The following is a 23,976-nucleotide window of genomic DNA, read 5'->3' as shown; positions in this document are numbered from 1 at the left end:
AGTCACTGTAAGCCTACAGAATGGTTTAAAATACAATAGAAAATGAAAAAAATCAGTTTAAAATTCGATCTGCAAGTTTTCCTCAATATTGACTTTTATGCTATGTCACTAAAACATTTTTTCTTCACAGATTGGATTCCTGCACGAGTCGTGCTTGGCATTCTTCTGTTTTCCATCTCAGCTATAACTACCATGCTTACTTCTAGCATGCCAATAATCATTGTAAAAATAGTAATACCTCCAGAGACATCGATATTTGGGGATCCTCAATGTAAGACTGGCAACGATACTTTAGAAGCCACACCTGAACCGCCACCTGATGTAGGTAAATCCTTAACAAAAAATGACAATAAGTACGACTTCAATCAAAGTTAAAAGTGACAATCAGGGTGCAAATTTGTAAGGAGAGATCTCAAAGGTAATATTTCCTCTCCCTTGCTACATTTTTTGAGAACGAGTTTTTGAATATACAGAGTGACCCGTAATTAATGTTATTAATTTCATGTGGTTATTTTTTTTTAGATATTTCGAACAAGAAAGTTAAATATAATTTTGCTAGTTTTTTGCTTCCATTTGGAGATAAAAATTCTTTTATATGAAATATTTCATAGTGTGTTTTGTGAAAGACATTAATTTAATTCCCAATATTTATCAGTCAATTTAAAAGAGCAGTGCATTATGATAATAAATGATTGAAACAATTTTAGTTTGTCCTTTAAATGTTCAGGAATTTTATGCGAATAAATGTAACTCTTCGTTCTGAATTTTACAACATTATATTAGTTCGGATCAAATTTCTGCACATTTAAAGGACAAAACTAAAATTCTTTCAATCATTTACTATCATAAATTCACTGAGCATATTGGGAATTAAATCAAGGTCTTTCACAAAATACGCTTTGAAATGTTTAATATAAAACAATTTTTATCCCGAAAAGGAAGCAAAAACGAGCAAAATTGTATTAAACGTTTTTGTTTGAAATACCTCCAAGAATAACCCCTGGAATTACTTACATTCCTTACAGTTCATTCTGTGTACAGTAGTGGCAAAAAAAAGCCGAACCGACCCTTGTAGCTGATTTCAGAGCCTTGTTCATTCCAGAGCACGATAGACTGGTAACTAAGACTTTCGTGGTTCGAATCCTGCCTGCAAAGGAAACTTTTTTTGTTCCTTATTCAAATTTATTCCCAATACTTTTCGATAGCTGGTAAAATTCGTGTTCTGGGAATAATAAGTTAATTAAGTAGTAAAATATCGCTGCAATCGGAAAGTATTGGGAATAAATTTGAATAAGGGACAAAAAAAAGTTTCCTTCCCAGGCAGGATTCGAACCAAGAAAGGCTTAGTTACCAGTCTATAGTGCTCTGGAGTGAACAAGGCTCTGAAATCAGCTGCAAGGGTAGGTCCGGTTTTTTTTTTTTTTTTTTGCCACTACTGTACATATAAATTTTACATTCTGAAAACGACCTTCAAACCACGTAACATATATGTAACCACGACAGAAAGAAATAAGTAACGAAATATTAAGGAAGGAGATTCCTTTCTATAATGAATTTACGAGTAAACATAACTAACTATACTTCGTTCCATAATGTCTGACAGGCGACGTAAAAATTGCAGAGAGAGAGAGAGAGATCGAAGGATAATTGCTATTGAATCAATGGCAGAGATCTCATTCCACGCTTATCTTTTAAAGTTGGGCGGTCTGAAGCGTTCTACACCCAGCATCTAGGTTGTCATTTTCCTTACCCTTTTTCTTATGATAGAGAACATAATATATACAGAGTGGAAGTGAAATAACCATGCAGAGTGAAAGGGACGATAAGGTATACTTAAAGGAACAAAAAACCTATATTAGGCCTACTTTTTGTGATTAAATGCATGATTAATTACAAAATTAAGTTGGAACTCAGGTAACATCGCCGTTAACATAGTCATTTTTCGTCTCGTAATTAAGATGTAAGGCAGTGGTCGTCAGCACTCGCTGAAATGTGCAAGGGGTACGCGGTGCCGTCCCATATGCACTGTCGTGTAACAGAGAGAGATAGAGAGCATACCCGCCAGCAGCTACGACAGCACTATAGTGCACTGCGTTTTCCGCGGGTACACTGGGGACAGAACATCTAGAACAGGCCTGCACAAACAGCGCTCCTTCGGAGCGGGAGAGCGGTGTTTACCGCTCCCCGAAACGGAGAGGAAGATACGTCAGAATGACATATACTTGCAATAGGTAGAGGAGAGGGAAACGACCACTCAGCTATCTAGTGGAGTGCAGTGTGTAGGCCTATTCTCAGTAACTGTTTCACGTTGCTTACCTACTGCTACAGTACAGTATGGATGAATCTAAAAGACGGAACATAACATTTAACATTTAACGATTTACAGTTCGAACTTATTGATCTTCAATGTGACCTAAGGGCTAAACATCGTTTGAATAATACTACTAGCCTGGTTGAGTTTTACAAGACTAAACATTAGCAATAATATCCACGACTATACAGGCTGGCTGTGAAAATGATTGCTATGTTTGGCTTAACATTTATATTTGTGAGCAACTGTTTTCTATAATCAACTTTAATAAAGGCAGACATCGAACATCTGCAACTGATGTTTCATTATGATCAGTAGGCTACTGTTCCTTTCAGCTGCCAACAGCATAAAATCTCGTTTTGATGTACTGATAAATAAAAATATAACAAAATGATATTGTATATTTAAGTAGGTATAAAATTTCTATTATTTCTGTAAAATAAATATTTCTGTATTAATTAATAAGTCCAAGATAGTTTTGCAAACACTGAACGGGAATTCATTTCATAAACACTCGTACTAGTACTTCCCTTTTGTGTATATTTTGTACGAGATCCACCCCTTCTTCCAGTCCACCCTTATACAGAGCGTAGCTAATATCCGCATTCCGCTCATGAGCTGTGAGCCGGCTCGGAGAGCGCAAACCTTGTGCAGGCCTGATCTAGAAGCTTGGAGACCGTTACTTTTAAGCGGTCCGACCACCTCCTCCTCCCACACTAGCAGGTACGGTACCATTCAGCTGCAAAACATTTTCTGAACGGAAGTTATTGTATTGTGAGAGCGCAGCTGGATCAGTGAAAGTAAGTGGTCAACGTTTTCAGTTTATAGTGCAACGAACAATTCTGCTGTGTGGGTTCTTCTGTAGTGACGTCACTGAAGCCTCTAGTTGTTCTGTCCCCGCTGTAAGAGAGGCTAGCCCCAGCGTGCTCTGTGCTGACGACCCCTGATGTAAGGAGTCAACGAACTCAGGTATACGTATATATATATATATATATATATATATATATATATATATATATATATATCTTTCTCTCTCTCTCTTTCTCTCTCTCTCTCCGACGGACGTTGCAATCTGCTCTCATCGTTCAATGGCTTGAAAGTAAGGGTTGTTAAATTAAATTTACACGAAAACCGTCCATGCTAATGAAATACGCCAGAGAGATAAATTATTATTATATTTTCTATCGAGATTATGGACAAACATGACGAACCTACTCGCAATATTTACTGAATAAGAGGTATTTAAATATTTGGGAAAAAAACTTTTTTTCTGAGAAAACTATGAACTTTCCACTAATATGGTATTACACTTTTTTGTTACATACAACATGAGCTATTCACTCTGAAAATCTGCAGGGTTATTTCACTTTCACCCTGTATAGCTACGCAACGTTGCATGATTTTTCATCTATGACACGGTGCAAGTACCCAAAAACACTCACTCCTAGAAAGTTTCAAATTACACGAAATGCACACTATGTTTCAGATATCTACCAGGTATCCATGGAGTCAAGTTCAGCAATCAATTATACTGAGCATATATCACTTGGGACAAACTGTAACTCACATTCCAGGAGGGCTACTGGCAGAGAAGTTTGGAGCCAGAGGAGTGGTATTCTGGGCATCGATAGTTTCTGCTGTATGCACAGCTTTAACTCCAATATGCGCTGAAGGCCATTATTCCCTTGTCATAATAAATAGATTCATCGTCGGTCTCTCTGGGGTAAGATATGTTGCTGTTTTGCATTTTACAGGCCTAGACTAGAAGCAACAACTTTCGTAACCTATGTTGATTTTATGAAACCTTCTATGTGACAGTTCAGAGCATTATTTTTCAGGAGGAAGAAAAAATTAATTAACATCGATTGGCCTATACACATTCTCGATGATGTCATCACATTCACCAGCGTTTTCTACAGAATTATCTAATATTCTTCTGTAGGCCTATTGATATTGAATTACTTTTTTCTTCCTCCTGAAAAAAAATAATGCCTCTACTGTCACATAGGAATTTTCATAAAATCAACGACGAACCGTATTTATTCGTTCTTGAAATCTTAATGGTCCTGTAAGTACCGATGTAAAATTACAAGAACGTTCATAAACATTCTCTGCAACTTAAAGAGTTCTGATTTTGGTCCTCTAAGAAGTTAACGCTTCGTTATTTATGCTGTAAACAACCTACAAGCTTCTGAAAATAAAGTTACATGATTGATTAGGGCCTACTTATATTTTAAGGTTAGCTGGGAAACAAATTAGAACTTGAATTAAATTATAAAAATAGAATAAAATTAAAGTCGATTTATAACGCCGTCATAAGAGTGTGCAGATATGTACAGCAGTGGCAAAAAAACCAGACCGACCCTTGTAGCTGATTTCAGAGCCTTGTTCACTCCAGAGCACGACAGACTGGTAACTAAGACTTTCGTGGTTCGAATCCTGGGAAGGAAACTTTTTTGTTCCTTATTCAAATTTATTCCCAATACTTTTCGATTGCAGCGATATTTTACTACTTAATTAGCTTATTATTCCCAGAACATGAATTTCACCAGTCCGGTTTCTTTGGCACTACTGTACATATGTGTATATAAAAGGTAAAGGTATCCCCGTAACATGCCATGAAGGCACTTGGGGGGCATGGAGGTAGAGCCCTATGTTTTCCATGACCTCGACACTAGAATGAGGTGGTGTGGTCGGCACCACGCTCTGACCGCCTTTTACCTCCGGGAAAGACCCGGTAGTCAATTTTATAGGAGGCTGAGTGAACCTCGGGCCCATTCTGAAAGTTTGGCAACGAGAAAAATCCTGTCACTACCTGGGATCGAACCCCGGACCTTCCAGCTGCTCTACCAACTGAGCTACCCGGCCGCTTCATGTATGTATAATTGTAAATTATGTTTTATTTAACGACGCTCGCAACTGCTGAGATTATATCAGAGTCGCCGGTGTGCCAGAATTTTGTCCCGGAGTTCTTTTACATGCCAGTAAATCTGGTGATATGAGCCTGTCGCATTTAAGCACACTCAAATACCATCGACCTGGGCCGAGATCGAACCCGCAACCTCGGGCACAGAAGACCAGCACTTTACCGATTGCGCCACCCAGGCCGAATATAAACACACACGATGCTCATCCAAAAAGTAAGTTCCCCTGGGGCCGTTTAGAGAAAGAAAATACAATTTCATGGAAAGAATTATTGGAACAGGTACAGCAATTGAGCTATTTTCCAACATATTTCTCACCAGAATTGAGACATTTGTCATACCGTGGGTTCAACTTTTGTATCCCTGTGTTGTAGAAGTCTGCCGCCTGGGTTCGGAACCAGTGTGTGATAGCCGTCTGCACCTCTCTGTCACTGTGAAAATGCTGACCGAACAGGCATTTCTTGAGGTGTAAGAAAAGATGGTAATCGCTGAGTTCTGATGAAAATTTCTGACCTCACCGGGAATCGAACCCTGGCCGGCTAGCCTGGAGGCAGACGCGCTACCACAGAGCAAACTCAACTGACTATAGTAGTTAATGTTATTCCGGCTATTTATTTACTTACCTTTACCCCGCCGTATTCCCTGGAGACTATTCCAGAGAATTCTAATGGACGGCAGTCTACAAGTCATAATCAAATCTGTTAATTTGTACAGGGTGTTGTAAATCCAGCCGCACACGCTACCATTGCTCGTTGGGTCCCATTAAATGAAAAGAGTAAATTTCTTTGGTGCATAATAGGTAAGTAGTTACAATTATTAAATTGTCTCTAATTAGCATTTATCCTAATTAAATATATCCTAATTATCTCAATTCGTTCATATAAAGCTGTGGTCTTGCTGTAGGGTAAATGAAGGTACTAACGCCATCAATTCAAAAATGGGTTACAACTATCCAGAAATAATATTGAACTTTTAGATCAGTGGTTCCCAAACTGGGTCGTGATCCCAAGAGAGGTCGTGTAAATGGTTCAGGGGGGTCGCGAGACGATTTATAAAATAAAACAAAAATGTATTATTAACATACACTTACTATGTATTCACAACATAAACATTTAACATAAAAATTTTGGCCTATACACTAAAGTAAAAATTAATTTTATCAATGCGACAAATGGGTGAATATTCTGAAATGGGCAAATATGAATAACAAAACTGGAAAAAATACTATTATATTAAATTGTGTACTTTTTTCTCACATTGGTTACATTTGCTCCTATTATTGAAGATTCTGGTATCAGTTGAGCTTAAAAAAATTTTATGTGAGATTTTCTAATTAAAAAAAAAGCCAAGGGATTGTTATCTTTCCCTTACAGCCCATTGTTTAAGGTATCTTCTAAACTGTACTTCATATTTCACTTGTCTTCGAACATTTCTTTTTTCACGATCAGTCACATCTGCTATTTTCTTTCTTTTTTTATATTCTTTGCCTAGTCCCTTTTTTCTGCAACTCCTCTTCAGTCATATTTGCCCTCTGCCTACGTATCTTCTCCCTTTCATATTTCCTACTTTCATCATCAGACTTTTTTTTCTTTCCTATAAACAATCACATTAAATAATATTCAAAGTTACTTTATACACCAATATTTAATAATTGTATGTTAAATGAAACCTCGTCCTACAATAAAGGGACCGATGTTACAGGGACCGTTGTTACAAATTAGTATAATTTCCGCAATAGTTCTGACAAAATAAATCGTTAAAAATATCATGGAGGTTAGATTTTTTAGTCGACAAACATTGTAATGTTTTGCATATACTACGAAAGTTTAGTATACAGTAACTATATTTAATGCCACCTGGGACCGGTGTTACCAATAGAAAACATAACATTCATCAGTGATGGTTTTTGTATTTTTCAATAAAATAAATTACGATAATGGACGAAAAGTTTTTCAACTGGCGCCATGTTAACCTCTCATCATTACCAACCGTTAAAATTTACCACATGAAGCAAAATTGTCTTTTGTGTAGCTTTTTTATTTCGAGGGACCGGCGTTACGAAATTTTTGGGGACAAACTTTACGTTAAAGTCGTGTCCTTTCAGAATTAAACAAACAACAATTCCTGTCTTTCATAAATATTTTAACTATTTATTTTTATAATCTTGGCCGAGGAAATAAAATCAAATTGAAACATTCCCAGAAAAACTTAGTAAAACAGAACAAAATGTAGTTGGGGACATAGGGACCGTAGTTACATTTTGACGTTTCAACGTTATTTTTTAATTATAAATTTAAAAATCAATCCTTTTATACTTTGTTTACAACTAAAACATGTGAGAGTTAGTTAATTAAACGCAAAAGTAATCAGTTAATATTTTCAAGAAACTCCTTAAATCAGCCGGGATATACATTTACCCATTTCAGAATATTCACCCAAATACGCCTGTTTTTCAGAAAGCAGCTCTCAAATCTGGATTCTGTATTTGATACACACATAGTGATATCACTTTCATTTTGATCCAAAACTGGTCTACACTCTGCGAAAAAGCCTAGTTTCAACATTCCATCAGTAGGTACGTACATACAGAAATGAAGTTTTTTTTTTTTAATTTTATCCAGTTGAACGCAACTGTCTAAAAATGGCTTTAGTATCCATCTGTGACTGTCGTATTGTTTTGAGTGTCCTCCGGAAAATATTCAACAAACATAATTGCATGTCCGCAAAAACAAACTCAGTACCTATTTGTCGTATCATATGTAGCTAAATTTTCCACGAGTTCTTTAATGCACTGGAATGCATCACGTTCCTTTTTGTCAATTGATGTCGACCAAAAATCAAGTTTATTTATAAAGCCTTTGATTTTATCCCAGGTTGTTATGTTAATATCTTGGCCTTGAAAACTACTATTCAAAGTGTTAAGTGATCGAAAATATCAGCAAAGTAGGATACAGGAAATTATGTTCGACTGTAAAATTTCGTGTTACTGTAGCACTATATTCTTCTATTTTGGTCGCCCTTTGGGTGGTAGGTCTATCCACTAATTTTGAGTAAAATTATCATTGTTTTCGATTTTACAGGGATTTGAATTTTTCGAATAGGGTTAAGTACCCTACCAATTCGGTAGTTGGAGTCGCATACAGAAGTCTCGGCCAAAAGTGGGTCGCGCCTTCGAAAAGTTTGGGAACCACTATTTTAGATATTAATCATTTGTATCATTTCATATGGAATGCACATTTAAAAAATTGTAATTGTCAAGAAGTTTTATAGCAATACAAGTAAATAAAAACTATGACACATACTGGCGCTATTACCTGCAGTGAAGATATTTATTTTTTAGAACAAAGAAACGAGTTTATAAGCAAAGTGACTAATATAATATCATACTGTAGAATTAAACTATAAATGATTAGGGACAACACAAATGTCTCAATACTCATTACCACACAACTTAAAAAAATTAAATCAAGGTCACTGTCATTAAGTGATGCACAATCGTCTTCACATAGTGAAGAATCCAGTTTTCTTTGTGCTACTTATATCGCAGGTTTCGTGGTATCCAAGACCGGTCGATTATCCTTAATTTGGAGACGATTAAACTAACTGCTATTATTACATACTAAATCAAAGTTTATTCTCGCAGCGAGATGGCGTTATTACTGCAGTTGCAAATCCTATTTTAAACGAATAATTACCATAATATAATATTATAAATTTTAAACCAACACCACTCCACTAAACTCAAGAACACACATAAACAAATTTATCATAAAATTTTATCATTTACTATATTTTAAATTCAATTATATGTACTGACTTCATGCAGAATACAATATTCACATCATTGGACAATCAGCTCAAGCGCGAACATCTTCACTTAATAGTACATTATGCAACGAGCCTATAATGATAGTAATTAAGACGCGAGGATGTTTACGAAACGAGCGCGAGTTTTATAATTTTCATACGAGCGTCTTAATTATCATTATAGGCAAGTTTCATACGACTTTTTATGCTCGACCATATTTCTAACTTGAAATTATCCATAAGTACTGTATTCATGTTATTATTATGTGACTGGGGAGCGAACTGACCTTGTGCAATCTCGTAAATTGTGAGATGTGCGCAGACGCGAAAGTATTGATTTTTTTCCGGGCAACGAATGTCGACGACCTTGATATAACCTAGAGAGTAAGATAAACGTTAAACCTGATATAACCTTGAAATTGAATTAGACATTGAAAAACGAGATGACAAATTAAATTTATTTGAATATTATTTACAATTAACGCTAATTATTATAGTAACAGAACATAACCTTCTGCGACAGTATTGGATTTCCAGCCTGCGTGACGTTTTGCTAGTTGTCTTTCGATTGCATATAAAACCTGAACTTTAATGAATAGGTGTATTTTATTGACATGCATTAAAGGACTGCTACCAGGTGTATAATTACTACATTTCGGCATGGTCGAACATAAAGGTTGTTAAACTCGCACTAAAGACGGAAATCCGTTTCATTGTTGGTGACCTGAAAAAAATTACATCAGTAGTGACGTGGGGTTTGAGATAGACCATTTCATTTTTTGGCTTTTTACTGAATATAAATGGAACATACTAAAGGAAGTATTGCAAGCAGCTAGACGAATCCCCACGTAACAAACCAGAGTGATCTAGTAGCAAACAAAAAACAAAGCAAGGTGTGGTGTGTCAAACCCCACGTCACCAACGCAGGGTTAAGAAAGATTCCTCCAAACACCACACTTCTCTGACTAGGTTGCCAACGCAAATTTTCACGTTAACTAATTACAAAATATTAGATGGCGTTATAAACTGCATGGCGTTAATACCTTCATTTAACCTAATAATGTAATAATTAATAAGAGGCTGATTTAAAAGTACTTAGTGTAAGAAATTCTGCCAATTTTAGATTTATTTATTTATGATCACGATATTGCCGGTTTTATGCTTTCGTAATGCGGAACATTCTATATAATGAACTTCAAATCTAGAATATTATTATAACGTACTAAACTTCCATGTACTGTACATTGTTGTATTTATCTACTTATCTATCTCTTACATATGCACGCATCTCACTATCTCTCCATCCATCTACCTACCTATTCACCCACACACCCAACTCCCTATACATCCATCTCTCCCTTTATAATGTTATTCTAAAGTAAGTTCCCAGTTTCAAATGACCATAACTTTGGAAAAATTTTATATTCTGCAAAAATAAAAACACCAATTTGTTCATAAAGAAATGGGAGTTTGTTATAACATGAAAAATTCTTATTCCCTACTAATTTCGGTCTACTCGATCGCTTTTATCGATAACTAGTTTCTTCAAATTTGTTTACCAGCTTACGAAATAATTTTACAGAGCAGGGTTCGTTCTCAACCTATTAAACCCTTTCAATGCATTTGAATATTTTCTAATGCATTCGCAAGAGCACTGAACGACAACAAAACGAACTCGTAAAGGTAAAACCACTGCAAAAATTGTATGTGCCGCTTGAATTGTATTTTATTGAATTCAAAATGTTTTAAGACTTCGATTTATTTTATGGCACTACGACTAACACACAATTTTAACAAAAGCGGTTGTAGGAAGAAATTCGAATGTGCTTTTTAAATGAATATCATTGCGTCTCTGAAAACGTGTGTTTGCACTGCATAGATATTTAATATTGTTTAATATATTTCAGTAAATGTATCTTTATCTTAGCCCGCATGGCTTCCTCTTTGTATGTCTGGACGAAACGTGGTGGCTACTGAAAATAAAGGGGCTGGCTTTTATTTCTTTTTCGTCTATCTCTAGTAAAATTTTTCTTTTATTGCATATAACCTTCCTTTAAATATATACTTCGTTAATGTTGTTATTAAATTCAAGTGGTATTCCTGTTGTTCACCGACTACACACACAGGCATACACAAATAAATAGGTGTAGACACATAGTATCGGTGAATGAAAGAAGAATCAATAAAAGCAATTGCATAAAAGAAACTAAGTTTTTCTTTTTAATTTTATCTGCATATTTTGTTATTTTAGCAGTGGCGTAGCGTCAATGTAAGCTAAAAGGCTCACCTTCCCCAGTTAATAATAATTTCATAACAAACCTGCAGTTTATGAACAAAATTATTTATTAATTTTAATACAATTTATATTTACGCGTTAAATATTGTGATGCGGCAGCTCAGGATGATTTGTGATGCAGCAGTAAACATGAAGTCTGCACACAACAGCTTCCGATCCCCTCATTCTTCTATGTATCCCTACCCGCAGAATTTCCATCTCTTTCTAACAAAATTACCCTGGTCGCAAGGCTCTCAAGAAGCTAGCTTTAACATTGAAAAGAATTTAGTTTCCGAGTTATCCCTTTCGTGAGTTGTGTTTAGTTGAAGTGTTAGTGTGTATTGTGGCTGATATAATAAATAATGAGTGAAATAACTGTTGCTGACACTAATTTACTTGAAATTTTAGGACAATTCCATTATCAAAACTGACTTATGAACAAAAGTGCGATTTAAAAAACAAACGACCGACTCCCTTGCTATCAATGAAGGACACAACCAAGACAGACGCATAATTATGTAATTACTATACTGTATAATACTGAATTTATTGAGCGTTAATATTGTGATTTCTCTAAATATGACAGAGAGTGAGCTAGTGTTAAATTATACGTATACGTGTCTATTTGTTAGAGATATGTGCAAACCATGAAATCATATTTTACTACGTACCATTTCAGGTGATGCCTTATTGGTATTACTTACGAGGTTCCAACCAATCTTCGGACTCCTAACTTGACATTGACTACTATTTACTTTAAGACTATATTTTTCCAATATGTATATGGAAGAGAATTTGAGTTAGCTTCCCCTGCTCAAAATTTCATGCTACCCCACTGTATTTTAGTACATACTTATATCCTAGTTTTTAACCGCATACTTGCGTTTTTAGTGCATATGAATCAACCCCCTATTTATCACCTTCTCTAGAATTTTCACGTCCTCCAGGTCAATAGAGGAATATGTAAAACTGAGCCACATAACCATGTAATGTTTTCTAGGTGGTAGTGCATTTGGCCCTATAGTGACATATCCATTATGTGCACTTATCATGAGTGAGTGGGGTTGGAGGGCAGCATTCTACATTACTGCTGCAATCATGTTTGTAATAGCGGTCATCTGGTTCTTCCTGATGCATAACACACCACAACAGCATCCTCGAATAACAGCGAGAGAACTCATATACATCGAGGGAAGTCTAGGCTACAAGTTTTCTACTACGAAAGTAAGTACTTGGCTTATTTTAACAGGTGTGCTAATTATTAAACAAATCTTTGTCTTATCTCTTATGCTGAGGATATACATTGTCTTCCTACCAGTAACATCTAATTTGTTTCATCTATTAATTTAAATCATATTTAAAACAGGAAAGCCTAGCCTACATGAGCTGTTGGGCAATGGATTTTCTTACTTCTTCCCTCCCATCGAGTATGGACTACCCGTTTCAGCATCCGTGGTGAAACAAAATACGGTAGAATTTCAATTACTTACTGTAACAACCTGAGAGGATAAAAAGAAAGGAGAGAGCGATCCAAGAGGAAATGCTTGCAAGCAATGGGACGGATGTGACGTCAAACTACACCTTTTGTCCCATAATTTTCCGCGAAATACCACCAAGTATTTAATTTTGCTACAGGCTGTTATGTCACATAGCGAAATTTAAATGTCTAATTCACATTTTATAATGGTTAGTTGTTGCGTTTGTGGTGTAACAACTAAACCAAAATCTTCAGGAAATGCCGTGACTTTTCATATCTAAGCATTGTATTGTTATATTTATGTATAATGAATGTAATTCATATAATAGTATGTAGGCCTAACCATTATGGCTTACGTTCTTTACAGATTTCCGAAAGATTTAAGTCGTAAAATGAATGGCTAAAATTTATAAATAAGCCAAATTGGCAACCAACGGCAAGAAGCGTTATTTGTTCGCAACATTTCCTGGAAGAATGTTTTGACAGGTCCTCCTCCTGCTCTAGTGTTAGACTGAAATCAAATGCAGTTCCAACTTTGCATGTGGAAAGACTAAATGTAAGCATATCATCCACCTATATAAATTTAGAATTTAACAATGATGAAGTACAGTGCATTTAATTATAGTCTATAAGATTTCATATACAAATTAGCCCAGTTTTTTCTCTTCCCTTTGAGGTTCGGCATCATAATCCAGAGACTCTAAAAGAAGTTCCTTATATAATTTCAACATCATCAGAACTGTCATCAAACTCTGACACACCAAGAAAGTTGGGCGAAAAGGAGGTTAAAAACGACACTGGATAGTAATCACCTCCCAGTCTGTTATAATTCTACACAGAATTCCAGCACTTTTTTCTCCAGAAGAAAAGCACTGGCTATAGCCTATGTAACAAATGCACACTTTTCTCATTTTTCTGTAAATTTAGACATGATAAAGTATAGCTATATAACTTAGTACTGTGTTAGGCCGTATAATGGTCCATCTATAACAAGATAGGCCTACTACATAACCTATATAAAAATGTGGCCTACACTTTTCTGAACATTTATTAATAAAATAATTCATCATTAAAGATGTAATTTAGCATTATAATAGGACTGTACATATTCTTTGTACTGTATATAAAAATATAAAATATTTTATAGCCTATATTTAAAAAATAATGTAATTTACCAGTATTAGGCCATGTAGCAACTGCACGATAAAAATAATAGCCTACACTCTTTGAAAATACTGCAGCCTATAATATTTTATTGTCGAACAACCTTACGTAATTATATGTCATGGTTGACCTTCACCCTGTACTATAAAAATGTACTTTTCTGTATAGTAACTTGCGGTATTTTATAAAGCCGGGTATTTAAAAAATTAGACTCAACAGCACAATATGTCCACCTATGCTCATCTAACATATGACGCTTCAAAAATTATATTTTGTCTTACGTAAATGGCTTAGAATGGATGTGGAGAGAACAGGAGTAAATTAGTAGATTATTACATTAATGTACATTTCACTGTAGCTTTATTGAACGTATTATGGTTGTTACATGGACTGAACACTTCATTTCTACTTTCTTTTATTGGTGTTCACTATATTAACCAACAGAAAAGAATATTAGCTTTTATAAAAATAACACCCGCTTAATTTTACTAGACTTTCAAAATATTCACAATACAAAACAGAAGTCGTAATCGTAATACCACGAACATAACAGCTGTTTAACATACCGAAAAAAGAGATGAACTATGGGTAATTTGGCGGCCATACTAGTACACCTTTTTGGTTCCACCGTTTCAAGCTTATAGCCCGGGGTTGGTAACAACGCTATGAGTCACAACCGAATGCTAATATTATTATAGTCCCGTCGCTCTTATTTCCGGCAGCCAATCATGTTGCAAGTCGGCTACATTTAAACATGTGCGTCTTGTCATTCGCTGTTGATTTCGTTATGGACTTCCTAAGGCTCTATAGATACTAGGTATAATCGTCCGTCATTTTTGTTCTTTCCTTGCCGTTTGCAGCAAGCAGACGAGAATTTACAACAGTACAAATTTTAATTCCGCGCTCTTTTAGGTGTATTTGTTTAAAATAATAATAATAATAATAATAATAATAATAATAATAATAATAATAATAATAATAATAATAATAATAGAATCAAGGGTAACAATCGACTTAGACCCATGCAGCTGGATACTCTGGTAATTAAACCTTCAACAAACAGTGCAACATTTGATCTACAAACCTGTGAAGTTCTACCTGATGGATCCACCACAGAGAAATATTGGAGAGCAAGAACGCTAATGGCTTCATTGCCAAAGCCCGGCATTAGATAACAACAACATCAACACAATTGTAGGTATACAAAAGCTATCTCAACATTCACTTAGCTATTTATTTTTAAGTTTCTCACATTAAATATTATAACAAGAACGTAATCGACAGATTGAATTTTTTTCCGGCAGCGAGTCTCACAAAGCGCGGGGCCTGGGGTGACCCGCCCCACTTGCCCCGCCGAAGGGCCGGACTTTCTATGAGAATCCACAGTTCTAACCGACCTAAGTTGTTACTCTGCAAATTGAGGTCCGCTCATATGTTACTCCCAGTAACTGGGAAACTAATACAGTACAGATTTCGAATAGGAATCTCTTTTAAAAGTAATTCTTTCTGAACATTTCTCTCGCTTTGACTCCCATCTAAAGTTAAAAATAGAAAAATTTTTGACGGTGTCAATGTCTATTTTGAACACGACACTTCGAAGTTAGTAATTTTTTCTCCCTTCCCAAAAACATTTTTAATTTCGAATTTTTTCTATGCTTTCCTTAGATATTTATCTATGAAACCTAAAATGTACAATGCGATTATCATAGGTGCTACGACGTGATAATGTTTAACGGTGCGGAAAATAGCGTCGTCTGCTAACCGCAACTGGCAATGAAAGAACTAAAATGGCGAACGATTATATGTACCTACTCTTCATAGAACCTACTCTTACTAGGACGTAAGCAAAGAGGCGGAGCCACGCCGGAAATAACAGCGACGTGACAGTAGCTAGGTGTAACCAATGACGCCACCTTCTCTCGCTACGGGCATGAGAGCGTCAAAGTTGAGTATAAAATTAGCCGTGCTGCGTGGCTTCTCTCACTAATATTGCGGAATTCAGAGTAGATACAGACTTGTACGGCAATCCGTTTGATTTTTCGCCAGTTCTGCATTATTAAAGTGATAATAGACACGCACGACACACTTTGAGTGAACTACAGTGAAAAATATGTAGAACGCCCTCTTACGGAGATATCCTCGTGGTATTAGGCGTAGAATCAGGTCAACAGAGTTCATGCGGTGTCAACGGAGTAATTTCGGCTCAAGAAAGTTCTAAAGAAATAAAAATATCAATAAGTTCTTTGTTCTTTTTTTTTTTTTATTTTACAGAATTCTTACATTGTATACAAATGCTGATATTGCCAAAACACGCTGTCGAAGTGAGTACTGCATTTTTGCGATATTACCACTGTCTAGTATATACAGTCACGACGCTCAATACGTAGGGAATATGCATCCATAGATAATTGTTAACCACTAGAATCGCTACTATCGCCTCATCACAGACAATGCAAAATAGTACTGGCACAGTCTATTGTTCCTAGTATCCTCAACAACTCAAACTTCGTGACTGTATGTAGGCCTACTATTAAGGCGAACTAACACCACATACGTTCTGCAATTATAACCATATCAATGTCAACAATGGACAATCGTGCCAGTGGTACCAATATAAATTCTCCCAGGACCACAGAGATCATAATATCTATAAAAGAGAAATTGAAACTTTAAAATGGTAATGGTTTATATGAGTCGAACTATACATGCATATTTTTGTGCGTGGAAAACGAAAATCGTATTATTAAATAAACGGATTAATCAATTTTATTCAAGATTTAACGTCTTCAGGTGGACTAAATTTATAGGAGAGAACGGGAAACCTTGCAAGATAATGTAATTTATATTGATGGAAGTTTCATAATCTTCACATTCTTTTTGTTATAGGTACCAAAGTTCCCAGCAAAGAAGGTTCTTACTTCTAGACACGTCATAGCACTGGTTTTTCTTTTCACTGGTGATGCCTGGGGAATACTGTTCCCAGCTACTTATGGACCCAAGTTCTTAAAAGAAGCTCTGGGATTTGACATCTACGCTGTAAGATATAGACTTCATTATCACCAATGACCGGAAATATAGCAGAATGCCTTTTTTTTTAAATGTGTTACAACTGTTTTAAATTTAAAACTGAATCTGTACAAATTACAACTTTGGGATTGAAATAATGGGAATATTAATTTGCTTTTTTCTGTCTCTCAGTTGTGGTTCTAGACGCTTAAAACTGGGGGGGGGGGAGGCGGACTGGAACAGACACCAAAGGATGTCCAAATGCAAGAAAAATTTAAAGGCTGACCAAAGTGCATACAAAAAAAAAAAAAAAAAAAAAAATCATGAAATTATAATTTCGCATTTATTCACAGAAACTCCTATATTTCGCATTTTATCGCGGATCAGAGAACCACCGTAAGGTATGAAATTCCCTCTTTAAGGCACAATTACGTAATTCGCATTTATCGCGACTGCGAATATCTACCATCTGAAAATTTTCACATTTTTCAAACTCTACAACTTTCGCAATTTAGTTGATACCGCACTTTCTTCTGTCTGGGTATGTATGTATGTATTTATTAACACTACAATTGGGTATACACCCGGTGGTAGTGGTATATAATATACAATTACATGAAATAAAATAAAATAAACGTAAATGAAATAAAATAAAATAAACGTAAATCTATAAATAGTAGATGCAATAAACCTAGGACTATAAATAAAAATTATTCTATAATAATGCCTACGATAAGCAAAAGTAAATCTAACTTATAAGTACTTCTATTTCACCCAACTATTACCAATTTAAATAATTACATATCACCTTAATTAATTACATACGAACTTAATTACATTATCATCTTAATTAATTACGTATCACCTTAATTTATTTACATATAAACTAAATTACATATCATCTTAATTACATATCAACTTAATTAATTATATATCAACTCAATTAATTACATGACACAACTTAAATAATTACAATCTCTATAATTATTAACGACAAAAAGACCCCAGATAAGTAGCATGAAATTCTAGAGCAGCAAAGTTGTGAGGGTCAATAAGTTGTAAAATTTCAACAAAATTCGCTTTATTATTATCTATCATTATCGTCATCCAAAACAGTTTCACGATGACCTCTAAGCCCAATGTCTTGCTGATCACAAAGTAACGCGAGACGGGCCATTGTTGCCACACCTCAGACTGGAATAACTTTTAAAGCGTTATTTCCAAACATACTTCATGTGACCTGCATAGCCCATGGATTCCACAGGGTGTCAAAAGAGGTTCGGTGCTTCTTTCCAGATGTCGACAAATTGGTTTCCGGTATTAAGAAAATCTTTCTGAAATCCCCGTCACGAATTCAGACATTTAAAGACGTTGCTCCAGGTGTAGCTCTGCCTCCCAAGCCTACCATAACAAGATGGGGAACATGGATTTCAAGAGTAGTTTACTTTGTTTCAAATTTCACGACTATAAGTAAGGTGGTCAGTGCTCTGAAGCACCATCGATCACAGCAGCTGAGAAACTTCTGGGGTCTACGGAGGTGTAAAATGGTGTAACTTTCATTGCAGCTGAGTTGGGTTTCCTACGAGAAGTTGTCACTCGACTTCAAGAAAGAGAAGAACTTCTGTGGAAGTCAGTGAAATTTATGAAGATGCAGTGAAACGATTAGACACGGGGCAAAAGGGTTTATTCGTAAGGGAAAAATGTAAGAGAGTATGTTCTCAAAAATTATGATTTGAACAAACTTAAAAAACTTCTACAAAGGGACAGTTATGCAATACAGTTATGTATTGAAGTTTAAATATACCCTTCTATGTTGCTGTGCTTCCGATTTGCTCCTATAACGTTTGTGGATGTTGAGAGATAATTTTTTCGTAAAAAACATTTGGTTGTAATGTGTAATCAATAAAAAAATACAATAATTGTTGTCAAGTATAGATAGAAACATTTCAAACTTAAAAATTACAACAAAACATGCACCACAAAGTCAATATAAATATGCCGATTGATTAACCAGGTAAATAGTTAAATATATAAAATTTAATATTATATTTCTCTTTGTTGCCTTCTTCGCCTATATTAGTTATTTGTATTGTCTTTTTGCCTGCCTATTTTAAAGATTTATAATGTCTGAACTTTCGGTCTTTGATTATCACTATTAGAAAAATAAACTACTATGCTGTTTTCCTTAGCAACACAACGACGACGAATTTAGTGATGATCAGTGCTGTCATGATAATTTTTCTCTTTGCCATACGCCCCACCCCCTGTTTTCTCCCATGAAAAATATTTTATTCTCCTCTCTCTATATCTCCGACTGTCATTTAATGATTTTTTTAATATTAAAGAAGACGTAAAGAAATTGTTTTGCCTTACATTTTAATTGTACAACAAGCTTGATTTAAAGAATACACATGTAGCCCCACCGCAGATGCACGCTTGTCTCGATGAAGCTTGGAGTGTGTATTTGCAGCACTTCTTGTTTTTCAACCATTATTTTATATAATTCTGGATTCCAGTGCTGCAGAGGTGGACAATTTTTGTTTATAAACATCAAACAAAATACATTAGAAACAGCAAGAGATGATCTAAGACAGCGGTGGCGAAAATGTAATCGTGCGCCGAGCCACTGTGTAACCTGCAACATGCATAGCACCTGTGGAGGAAGGCGGACACCCGAAGGGGAAGTGAAGCAACTGTCTGACTTATTAACGGATTTTCATTTTCCTTACGTCAAGCACTTAAATATAATTTTATACAGTACAAGGCTACAAACTAATGTTTAGTACGTGTAACGAAGAAAGAATGAACAATAAATGAACAATATCACAACCTAAAATTAACTGTCTTCAGAATGTCTCTGCGACAAAGTTTCAAAATCAGGAATTATGTCACTTACTGTCAGTCGTAGTTGATCACGAAGGTACAGTATTTGTCTGTCAGTCGTGATCTAAATTTGGTTTTTACTATTTTAATTGTTGAAAATAATTTTTCACAAACGTAAGTTGTAGCGAAAATGGCTTCAACAGAGCAAGCGAAAGAACGAAGCTTCGGATATTTATTTTTTGGCAAAGATTTGAAAATTCAACATTTGTCAAGTCCTTACATCTAGCTTTCATTTGACATCACACAGTAAATCAGTGAGTTCAAATTGAAGAGCTAACAGCATTATTCGTACATCTGCTGAAAAAGGGTCGACGTACAGAGGAGATGATGATGACGATGACGATGACGATGACGATGACGATGACGATGATGACGATGACGATGACGATGACGATGACGATGATGATGATAACAATAACACTTAACCTTTTAATGTTTCATCAGTAACATGTAGTATAATGCTATTTTATGTTATACAAACGTTTTCCTCGTAATACTTGTGAACAAATCATACATTTAATATTCTCATCATATTGACAGCAAAAAAAAAAATGCGTCCTCTCATCCTACTTGGAACTTTCGTACATGGCTTCGAGAGAGACATATTCACTCGCAGGTCAGAAACAAATACAAATGGAACGGAGTTTGACTCCAGTGAGTGAGGGGGTGGGGGTTGGCGGAGGTTAGAAGCAAGCGAAATGCACAGCTATCACTGCCAGCCACAATGTCACGAGAGTCACGTTCTCGCCACGGCTGATCTAAGATCTGTACAGATCTCCGCGTGCAAAACTTAGGCACCCATATGCCATATGGCTTCGTAGAGACAAAATTTTCTTTTCCCTATACAATTAATTAAAAAAAAACTGTATAGCCCCGTATAGCCTCCATGACAGCACTGGTGATGATGATAGTGTGATGTTGATGACGATGACGAATATATTATTATAGCAACATATTTCAAAGAATAATGTCTTTTTTCATTCGAATACGAACTATGTGACTTCTTGTTTTAGACAGGAGGTTTGATAGCACTGCCATACCTAGCAAGACTTCTATTTGGAATAGTGTTCAGTCAAGTGACGGATGCTGTTGGTGCAAGAAAAATTATATCTACTACTTGCCTCAGGAAAATAATAGCCATTTTTTGTAAGTATTCCATAAAATTGTCAATACATTCTGTATCTGAATTTATTTCCATCTTTCTCTGCCTCTCTGTATGCAATATACAGTGTCGGAAAAAGGTTTAAAACCGCCCCTACTAATTGTTTTATTTGCCTACTGGCCTTATATTTTTTAATGTGGAGCGTTTAAGTGAGAGGGAAAAATATTCGTACCTCCGTTACCACCGTCACACTTTTTTGGAACTTACAAAGGCCAATAGGCCTACTGCAACATTACTTGGAGAAGGGCTCAACAATAAACAGTGCACGTTATTATCGCCGTGCTCTCATGGTTAACATTCGGCAGGTCTTTGAGCGGCCTCGTGCATAACATTCGGCAGGTCTTTGAAATTTAATTGCATTATTGTTTTCAATTTCTTATGTTGCCGCTCCATTCACTCGCCTCAATTTCAATATTGCAACCAATAAGGTGCTTCCATTATTAAATGACACCTACTTGTCTAGTTCACGTGGACTAAAACCGAGGTTGCAATGTCTTGTGGTGAGGACGAACATTTAGGTTGTGTTTGACTATAATTGTTTATTTACTATGCCACCTTTGCTTATCTTAAAAGTTAATAATTTACATTAACGTTTTCGATACATTTGTATCATCTTCAGATGTAAAGTGTTAAATGAACATTTATGATGAAAACCTTTCCTTATGGTATGGAACTTATTATGATTTTCGGATCTTGCTAAAGTGAATTGTTCTAGCTTAACCTAATTTGGTCTATAATACACATGTTACATTAGTTAAAATCATTTGCAGTCCATATAGTACAAATATAGTCAAATATTAATAGCTTATCGGCACACCACAATATGAAATTAATTAAGGTTGTGATTAAAAATTATTATTAAAGAGTTATCATTAAGAGTTAAGAATGTCAACGTACTCGTATATGAAATAATAATAATAATAATAATAATAATAATAATAATAATAATAATAATAATAATAGTCATTTAACAACATAAACTAGTGCTTATTCTTATCGAGGAAGTAGACGTGACAACGTGACGCTTAGAGTGAAACCTAAGGCCCATTCACAATGAAAATTAAACATAACCGTAACATAAACACAGAAGTTTGCGTCCAGGCTACCAAATGGGATCATTCACAATGATTCACATAAGCATTGACATAAACATTACCGTAAGACGTTGACATGAAAGTTTGCAAACTCCAAACTTTCATGCTTATGCTTACGTGATTTGCAAACAGAACACAATCGTGGAGCGCTGAAGTATACCACAGAATATGAGGAAATGGCGTCGTTATGTTTCCATAGTTACCAAGTATGTTTGCGGTTATGTTTATGTTCCCATCGTGAATGATGGTAAGACTTCTTGATTTTACCGTAACGTTTATATTCTTAAGTTAACGCTTACGTTATGTTTAATTTTCATTGTGAATGAGCCTCTACAGAGCAACAATCGGTCGGCAAAATTATGTTTTAAAAGCACACCGCACGTTATTGTATGATGCCGACATGTTAACCATGAGAGCGCGGCGATAATACAGTGAGATGCTGAGCAACAAGCTGAAGCCTACAATTCGAATCAAACGCGAAGTCGGAAGAAGTTCTTTTATTGCATGACAATGCGCGCCCACATACTGCTGTCCATACTCCTCAAACTATTGAGAAACGGGGTTTCGAGGTGTTGGAATATCGTGCATACAGTTCCGACCTCGCTTCGTCAGATTTCAATCTTTTTGGTCCACTTAAATTCATTTCACCACAGACCAAGAAGTGAAGCGCTGCATACGTGGCATGCTACTCAAAATCAGCCAATTTTTTTTCTTCTGAGGGCATCAGGAAGCGTGTGCATTGAGAAGCAAGGGGGACTGTTGAAAAATGAGATAATTGTAAGTTTTCTATTGTAATAAATAAGGAGAATGCGGATACTTATTGAGTTACCCTCGTACATACTCATATACACACACTAGTGTATCTGTTGAATAAATAACTTATTATATTTTACTCATATTTTACATTTTTACATTTATCTCTAATATTTTAAAATTGCATTAAAGTAATCATCTAGGACTTGTCAGAGATTTTCTAAGCACAAGTATTATTCACAGCAAACTTGGTGCCTGCTCTCTTCTTGTTTCTGATGGCTGTAATGGGATGCAATCCATACTATTCCATCATCTGCCTTACACTAAGTCTGGGTTTCAATGGTGCTTCTGTGGGCAGCTCTGTAGCCAACCCTCACGATCTAGCACCAAATTTTGCAGGTATGCACAATAAGCAACCTACGTAACTACAAACGGTTAAGAAATATGACGAATCAAGAAATATGAAATACGAAACTGAAATAAGGTAACCTAAGGAAAACAATGTTCCTTCTTGGAAATGGAGACGTTTAGTAATTTTTAGTAATGGAATAGCATACTTTTATAGTTATCCTATAATATTTTACTTCAAATAAATATTCAAACAGATACATAAATTCTGTGAGCAGTGAAAATTAACATCATGTCACTGGGCCTTATATCCTGCTGTGACAGATACTAAGGCCCACAATAAAGAATATAAATATTGACCACAATTTGGGTATACAAAGTCTTCAGTTTTCTCCTAAGTGAGACCTACACATTCGTCGTGCACCCAACATTCACACATGTATATCTACAACAATTCTCTTTGCAGACAGAACACATCCGAATCCCCTGGATGTTTAAAAATCCTGAAGTTGATATTTCATCCAATGCTCTTTCTGTATTAGGAATTGCCAGTCTTTCGTTTGTTTCACTTCTTGCAAAAAAGATTGTGCTTCAGAGATTTAAGTTTATAGTTCAGGGACTTCTATGAACTTGTGGGCGTTTCCACGTATTTATTTCATGGGCCTTATTTCCTGCTCTGTTACTACGTGCCAATTTTAATTTATGGAGTGCTCATATGCTCATTAGCGAACGTTTCACGGTAGTCCCAAACTTCTTAATGTTTACACAATAA

At 35.6% G+C, this 23,976-nt stretch overlaps 1 protein-coding gene across 1 annotated transcript in view; it reads left to right on the top strand.

The window, feature by feature from the left end:
* The window catches only part of LOC138712189 (putative inorganic phosphate cotransporter), a 36,934-nt gene that overhangs the window by 3,758 nt on the left and 9,200 nt on the right, over positions 1-23,976 (top strand). The window contains exons 2-8 of the mRNA XM_069843696.1: positions 131-321; positions 3,798-4,034; positions 5,950-6,034; positions 12,318-12,541; positions 16,845-16,994; positions 20,861-20,993; positions 23,100-23,255. Coding sequence (XP_069699797.1) covers positions 131-321; positions 3,798-4,034; positions 5,950-6,034; positions 12,318-12,541; positions 16,845-16,994; positions 20,861-20,993; positions 23,100-23,255 — 1,176 coding nt within the window. The remainder of the gene's footprint in view (positions 1-130; positions 322-3,797; positions 4,035-5,949; positions 6,035-12,317; positions 12,542-16,844; positions 16,995-20,860; positions 20,994-23,099; positions 23,256-23,976) is intronic.

The sequence above is a fragment of the Periplaneta americana genome, chromosome 13 (genome assembly GCF_040183065.1).
Source record: "Periplaneta americana isolate PAMFEO1 chromosome 13, P.americana_PAMFEO1_priV1, whole genome shotgun sequence".
NCBI classification, from domain to species: Eukaryota; Metazoa; Arthropoda; class Insecta; order Blattodea; family Blattidae; genus Periplaneta; species Periplaneta americana.
Note: the sequence above shows the minus strand (reverse complement) of the source record. Positions and strands in the feature narration are given on the sequence as shown.